General features: G+C 35.9%; 2 protein-coding genes across 9 annotated transcripts in view; one reads left to right on the forward strand and one right to left on the reverse strand.

Moving 5' to 3' along the window:
* The window catches only part of LOC107642850 (G-box-binding factor 1), a 5,062-nt gene extending 1,611 nt beyond the window's left edge, over positions 1-3,451 (forward strand). The window contains exons 1-12 of one of the 5 annotated variants that reach the window (XM_016346342.1): positions 406-525; positions 741-911; positions 990-1,037; positions 1,107-1,196; positions 1,284-1,373; positions 1,555-1,715; positions 1,812-1,869; positions 2,076-2,124; positions 2,212-2,426; positions 2,571-2,648; positions 2,764-2,889; positions 2,999-3,451. In XM_016346342.1, the coding sequence (XP_016201828.1) occupies positions 855-911; positions 990-1,037; positions 1,107-1,196; positions 1,284-1,373; positions 1,555-1,715; positions 1,812-1,869; positions 2,076-2,124; positions 2,212-2,426; positions 2,571-2,648; positions 2,764-2,889; positions 2,999-3,049 (1,023 nt within the window). In that variant the 5' untranslated portion in view covers positions 406-525; positions 741-854 and the 3' untranslated portion in view covers positions 3,050-3,451. Of the gene's footprint in view, positions 1-405; positions 526-740; positions 912-989; positions 1,038-1,106; positions 1,197-1,283; positions 1,374-1,554; positions 1,716-1,811; positions 1,870-2,075; positions 2,125-2,211; positions 2,427-2,570; positions 2,649-2,763; positions 2,890-2,998 lie in introns of those variants that run through there. The other 4 variants (XM_021123001.1, XM_016346343.2, XM_021123000.1 and 1 more) reach the window with 4 other exon arrangements.
* Positions 3,948-6,991, reverse strand: LOC107642852 (HVA22-like protein k). Of its 4 annotated transcripts, none has more exons than XM_016346346.2 (8): positions 6,818-6,991; positions 6,538-6,596; positions 6,356-6,453; positions 5,956-6,007; positions 5,582-5,645; positions 4,613-4,708; positions 4,308-4,380; positions 3,948-4,215 (listed from the first exon to the last, which is right to left on the reverse strand). In XM_016346346.2, exons 1-8 carry the CDS (start codon positions 6,848-6,850, stop codon positions 4,106-4,108), a joined length of 585 nt encoding a protein of 194 aa, XP_016201832.1. In that variant the 5' UTR covers positions 6,851-6,991; the 3' UTR covers positions 3,948-4,105. The 4 variants fall into 4 exon arrangements, with proteins under 4 accessions (XP_016201832.1, XP_020978663.1, XP_016201831.1 ...); XM_021123004.1 differs by having other exon boundaries at positions 3,948-4,212; positions 6,538-6,605; positions 6,818-6,981; XM_016346345.2 differs by having other exon boundaries at positions 6,538-6,605; positions 6,818-6,981.

The raw sequence follows: 7,256 nt of genomic DNA on the forward strand, positions 1-7,256 counted from the left end.
TTTTTATTAAATATTTTCGTTTAATTTATTATATATTCGCATTCAATATAAAGTAATATTGCCAGCTAATTAGAGACGCCATAGTATTCTTCTAATACAATCCATAATTTCATCATGATGGTATTGTGTTATCTGTTATGCAAGTGTTGCAACCGCTAGGACGTGTATTGCACGGCAGATTAGAACAAACACGTTATGTGATGAACGGTTAAACCATGATCGTCCCGATAAACGGAATAAGAGATTATTCAATCCTAAAAGTGAAATATAATGCACTACAAACCTAAAATAATATGAGCGTAAGAAGTGCATATAAACATTAATAGGTACATGACATAGATATAATGCTAGTGAAAAGATATAGCTTTGTCTCCTTTCTCTTTCATGCTTTCCTTTTGTAAATAGGGATTGAATCATCCCGTGTGATGCGTGATAAGATGCAGCTTTCCCTTGTCCTTGTCTTTGTCCTTCAGCTAATCAATAAATGTGTATAAAGTGATAGCCACTTTCGAGTAACGCTCACTGGTACGGATATAGATTTTTCTTCACTCAAATTATTGAATTCCCCATCTAGAAATGTGAAAATAATGTTGCTTCGGCTAGATACTCTGTAATTTAGATATCGTTATATGAAGCTTCTTTCCTTGATGATGATGTTAGTTGCACTAGCTTTTTGATGCATGAAGTTGAATGAAATCCAAGAAAATTATATTTTTTATTCATTGTGTATTTTCTGACAGGTGTGCTTGTTTAAGGTGGTAGAATTACTTACATGGCTATCAGAACTTGATCTGATTGCAAGTTATTTGGTTCGGTGGCAATATTGGAAGTGCAGTTTTTCTTAAGTGGTCTAGATGGGGACTGGGGAAGAAAGCACAGCTAAACCTTCTAAACCATCGTCTACAACTCAGGTTCTTTCTTTACCACCTCCTTTTTCTTCTTCTGCTCCTTGCACCCATCTCATTATGGTTTCTGTTTACTTCTTACAGGAGATTGCACCGGTTCCTTCCTATCCTGATTGGTCAAGCTCTATGCAGGTTGGTGATCAAAGTTGTGCAATCTGGCTTTTTTATTTGTGATACCTAACATGTTGGCTTTGGATTTAGGCTTATTATGCCCCTGGAGCCACTCCACCTCCTTTTTACGCCTCAACTGTTGCTTCTGCAGCTCCCCATCCCTATCTGTGGGGAGGCCAGGTAAATATCACATTTCATTTTTGGTAGGTGTGCTACCACATTCTGCATCTACGAATTTATCATTAAAGTTTTTTGTTTTTTTCTCAGCATCCTCTAATGCCACCATATGGTACTCCTGTTCCATATCCAGCTATATATCCTCCTGGGAGTGTCTATGCTCATCCTAGCATGGCAACGGTATTGCATTTGCTCCCTGGCATAAAAATATGAATTCTCTATAATATAATTTACTAATACAAGATGAACTCACATGTTGCTGGGAAATTTTATTTGCCAGGCCTGATATAGTTTGGAAGTTAATTAATGTTGGACATTTTTTTTTTTCTCTTTTTTTGTCTTCTCTTCAACATTTGGGTAGACTCCGAGTGCCCCACAGACCGAGTTTGTAGGCAAGGTACCCAACGGAAAAGATCGGAATTCTGCTAAAAATTTGAAGGGAACTTCTGCCAATAATGGTTCTAAAGCAGGAGAAAATGGAAAGGCAGGTTCAGGGTCAGGAAATGATGCAGTCTCACAAAGGTTTGGGAAGCCACTTGTTAATTTTGATCTCTTCTGAGACTTCTTTCTCAGTTAGCTTGCTTAATATGGATTTTTCACAAAAATTTTCATTGACAGTGGTGAAAGCGGTTCTGAGGGATCATCCGATGACAGTGATGAGAATGCTAACCATCAGGTAAAAATTTACTATTCAGCATCAGCAATCATCCTTTGCAGTAAATAGTACTTAACTTCCTGAAATATATTTGGATTGTAGCTATTTTACACTTAGCTTCCTATGCAACTTCATATATTTCACTAAAAGTAGATGGCTTAGTCGAAAGGAAGTTGATATTTTCCTGTTTTGTTTCTTGCTATCTTATGGTTTATATTTCTTTGTAGGAATCGGCTACAAACAAGAAAGGAAGCTTTGACAAAATGCTTGCTGATGGTATGTTGCATTCTTCTGCATGTTTTCCTATCTTTAATTTTTACATGGTTACTCGAGCAATTTTGTCTTAATTGTGAACTTTTTCAGGAGCCAATGCACAGAACAATGCCATAACTCAATCTTCTGGAAAGGCTGCTGTGTCAATGGCTGCAACTAATCTCAATATTGGAATGGACTTGTGGAATGCATCTTCTGCAGGTGCTGATGCTACAAAACTGAGAAACAATCAACCTGCCCCAGGAGCTGTCAACCCTCCTACTATAATGGGACGTGAAGTTGCACTTGGTGAACAGTGGATACAAGTATGATTTACACATTATCTTCTTGAACTTCAGGCCATATATTCCTTGTTTTAAAAAACGTTTCCTTTTTATCTTGTGTGTCTCTTAGTTATTTCCTTTACCTTGCAGAGCCTTAGCTTTCCTTTCCTATTTCGGTTTTTTTAGGACGAACGTGAGCTGAAGAGACAGAAAAGAAAACAGTCTAACAGAGAATCAGCTAGGAGGTCAAGACTACGCAAGCAGGTAGTTTACAGTTATCTTCATGCAAGCAATGGTTAAGGGATATCAATAATATTTCAGTGTTTCCAATGCTACAATTGGACATCCTTCAATGCTTTTCATTTGTTGTACCCACCAGGCTGAGTGTGAGGAGTTGCAAAAGAAGGTCGAGTCACTGGGAAACGAGAACCGGACTCTGAGAGAAGAACTTCAGAGAGTATCAGAAGAATGCGAGAAGCTTACAGCTGAAAATAATTCCATCAAGGTAAATTACACCTCCAATTTTATTGAACTGAATTAGCATTGACCAGGTTGTGGTCTTACAACCTTAGATTATGTCCTCTAACAATAATTTTGCTGTCAACACTCAACAGGAAGAGTTGGAAAGGTTATGTGGACCAGAAGCAGTTGCCAGCCTCGAATAAATCACCTTTTTGTTATCTTCATTATAAGGCAACCCCGAGGTTTGATCAATTCCCAGAGCTAGAAGAGACAGACTTGCAGCTGCAATTCTATCAATGCCGGTTCTATTAATTAATCGAGCATAGGATATAGTATAATTTTTCTTCTTTGTTCACTAATTTTATCATACCATTAATTAACCCTCAATTGTAATTCTCCTGATGTTATTATTATACACGTCATTTGTTGTTGTAATATTTCATCTGCCCTGAAGCGTAGATTATGTTAGGATAATTGAGCATCTGTGCTCAGAAATTAGTTTTGCAACTCATGTCATGATAACGCTTATATCTCCCAACACCGTGGGTGACTGGAACCACGTCTTTGTTCTCTCCTATATAATAATATCTGAGGATTTGAGGTGACTTGAGTCTTGAGGTTTCATTATCAGATTCTGGTAACTTTATCTAATGACAGCAACTAGCCAACTAATCTTACCTGTTAGCTTCGACAACTGAATAAAAGTTCAAGTTTTTTTGCTTTTCCCTTTTTAACGTGCAAGAGTCATTCCCACTTTTCTAGGTTAGGTTAACACTCACAAACGTGGCCCTTGCTTAAAATCAGGTAAGGTTTAGATTCCTCTGTTGCACCCTAATCCAATCTTTGAATACACGCCCTTAGTAAAGAAGACCAACTTTTAATCAAGACTACAAAAATAAAAATGAAATAAATAATTATTTGTCATATGATCTGAAAATAATTTACTACAACCCAAAGTTCACAGTTCATGAAACTAAATAAACTTCAAATTTGAGAGGAATATTGTCATATTCCGAGGTTGATAATACACGAGCAACAGCATGCGTGAATAAAAGGCTTGTAAGCAACACCACTGTACATTGTAGTTATCATGCTTTAGCATGCGTGAATAAAAGGCTTGTAAGCAACACCACTGTACATTGTAGTTATCATGCTTTAGGCATCTAATTTCAACAAAATATTGACAGCTTCACAGTCACCTATGCAAAAAGCAGAAAATCTGACTAAAGGATTTAAGAAACATTTTAAAAACAAATCAGTTAGTTATTATTTTGGTCAGGCTCAGCATCAGAGGGCACCGCAGGGTCTTCGGATGGATTAGGCTGCCTTGATCTATCTGATTCAGTTGCCCCTCCCAGCATATGATCCGCTAATACAGATAAGAAAATTAAATTTGAAGGTTAGTAACTTATGTAATCAAGCACCAACTGTATTCCAGAGCTAAGAAACATAATCATCAACCTGAACCACTTATCTTCACCACCATGCTCCTGACAAACTGGATCTCTGCTTGATATGAACTCACAAGTTTGATCTGCAACCACAAGACAAATTCTACTCTAAAAACAGCATTCTTATTTTCTTTATTGACCAAGACATTTGAAACAGGATCCTCAGAAGATTCTTCCTGTCGACCATTGGCAGATAAAACTACACAATTTGATACTTAGAATATAAACAAGCTGCAAGGTTTTTCCTTGATTTCACCATCTTTGAGGAGATTACAAGGTTTTTCTTCTGAAATTTATAGCATCCGTGAAACATACCACTTCACAAGATGCAATGCCTAAAATTTGATCAACTTTTGCTTGATGCCTTGACAAAAATGGACGCAAATGCTTCATATATAATTGCTTTGCTCCCTGTTGAAGAACTAGCTTATCAGAATTCCGAGAGTTGGGCATCAAAGAGACATTGATATTCAATGGATGAATGTCCTAGAAGGCCAGGAATATAGTGCTAATAAAGAAAAACAATGCAAAATATTAAGAGGACAAAAGAAAGTCAATATATGGAGAAAAAGGAAAATTTTCTGGAGTTACAAGAGAAGAAAAAGAGAAAATAAAATTTGGGAATCAAGTTATGTCCCACAATGCCAATTGATTTCCACATTCTGAAATAATAAATGAACTACATGGTTACCAGGGCCTCAGAGCTTCATCTAACTGCAGCACTTATCAGCTATTAATCCTAACAGTCTTTGAATTTCAATTTTGTAGGGTTATATTTTGAACAATCTACCTTACCAAAATTCACAACTTCTTATTCTATTAGATTTGTATCTAGACCTATGCAGTGTCAAACCATAACAACTGACCACAGATCCACACAACTCAATGGTTTTGCAGATTAGTTATTATCTCTATGTCTACCGAATAGTTGCCCATACAGCATTTTCCAGATCCTAATACTTATTCATCTGATGAGTAGAGTAAGGATGCATTTCAAGCAAAAAAAAAATGAAGAAATTTTGATTTTATCTAAGAAACTACCACAGTTATCAAACATCTAGTGAACTGTTTGGCTTCTTTGGAAATCCAGATATACAGGTAAACAAATCAAGGTAAAAAAATAATAAAATGAAGAAAAAAGAAGTAGATAAAGATAATAAGAGTTATGACTTAGAGATGAAAAGAAAAAAGGATACGGACAGAAGATAGATTGGTGAAAAGTAATTGAGATGCAGATGAGTACAAATAAAGAGAAACCTAACTCTATGTCAAAATAAAACTCACATCGGTCGAAGGAAGTTGCAACCAAACAAGAAATGCAAACTTAATGTGATAGTACATAGGAAACCTGCAAAAATGTTTAAAGAATTACAAGTGACTCAAACCAAGAAGTGCATGAAGCCAATAATCCAGATAAACATGCTCCTAATTTCAAATTGGCAAATAAATGAATGAGGAAACTACCAAACTTGAAAAGAAAAATTCTTATATGAAAATTCTTGTTAACTGGAAGGTAGTATCTCACATTAAAAAGAAAACGTAGACCATAGAACATTGAAAATTTTAGTGGGAATACCCAACTCAATAGAGTAGGATGAGATCAAAATTAACCTAGAAATTTATACTAAAAGATAGGAGGGAAAAAAATAACCCTATACCAAGAAATAAGCTTGTCTGTGAATACTTCGACGAGGCTGAATGAGCCATAAGCTGCAAATTTCAAAAGGGGAGAAAAAATCATAAATAATGTAACAGAATCCATGTTAAGTTCAGACTTCAGACACTAACACTAAGAGCTTGAATCTAAAGTTAAAAACACTACACTATCTCTATCTTTGTTCAGTGGAAACTCATGTGCAATTGTTTTAATGTGAAGTTGATAATTAAAAATCGTTAAATGACAATTTAATCATGTATGTCAAATTATCTAACCGAACTGAACTACAACTTCAGACAACTGTATATAGTTTCCAGCTTATTTAGGGGGTGATGCAAATATATTAGAAAACAAAATAAAACGAAAAGTGTAAGACTATAAGAGTAAAGGGGAAAAGGTACCTGCCCAGTAGAGAAGACACTTGCGTTGAGCATTTTGATCCCTACTTTCTATTGCCTTGAATGTAGAGTACACAGGCAAAGCAATTCCCACTGAACAGCTGCAACAAGAAGCACAAAGTAAAAGGGAGTAAATAGTTGAATAACAAATTGAACCAAATCTAGCGGAATGAGAAATACCATACCATGCAGTCCGAATTACAATGTTGGAGCCGAGAGGGCAGAGGAGTAAACGGAGTCCAACCTGCAACAACTAGTTCAGTTAACAACACACCTCAATCAATCCATCAAACGACAGAATTCATGTTTCAATTCCAATCGAGACTTTCCTGAAGCTATAGAAATCGGGAACACCATTGTAATTAATAATTAAAAGAAAAAGGAAATAGTGGGGTGCAGATCAAATCCCTAGCTGATGAAAAACCAAAACAAAAGAGGGGAATAAGAAGAGAGAAGGGTGCAGACCTCGCCAGTTAAGTTTGATCCAAGCAGAGCCATGCCAATTCTAAACCCCTTCCAACTCCAGAACAATGCAAATTCAAGTTTTGTGGGTTTTTTGTTTTTTGTTTTTTTGTTTTTTTTTACTAACTTTTCGCTGATCGGAGTTGGTTTGTCGTTGGCCAATTAACTGCACGGAATTCGAACTAGAGAGATGCTAATTGAGAGATGTAGAAGAAAGGCCGAAAGAGCAAACCATTGTTGCGGCCCAACATATGGATATTAAACAATTCGCTCCAGCCCAAAAGATGACCATGCCCTTTCACATTTTTTATTCAAGCATGTTTGGAATAAGAAATGATGTCAATTGAAAAAACAAATCAAATGATTTATTAATTAAATTGATTTACTTGTCGATAATAATTTTATTAATTAAATAAATTTAAATCCCAATAAATTCTATCTA

The sequence above is a fragment of the Arachis ipaensis genome, chromosome B05 (genome assembly GCF_000816755.2).
Source record: "Arachis ipaensis cultivar K30076 chromosome B05, Araip1.1, whole genome shotgun sequence".
NCBI lineage: Eukaryota > Viridiplantae > Streptophyta > Magnoliopsida > Fabales > Fabaceae > Arachis > Arachis ipaensis.

Bases quoted from the DNA above. Each gene is read 5' to 3' on its own strand.
- LOC107642852 (XM_016346345.2), bottom strand. From the start codon at position 6,850: ATGGCTCTGCTTGGATCAAACTTAACTGGCGAG. The intron at 6,454-6,537 runs GTATGGTATTTC...TTCTTGTTGCAG, and splicing joins ATTGTAATTCGGACTGCATG to CTGTTCAGTGGGAATTGCTT. The intron at 4,381-4,612 runs GTATGTTTCACG...TTGTGGTTGCAG, and splicing joins GCATTGCATCTTGTGAAGTG to ATCAAACTTGTGAGTTCATA.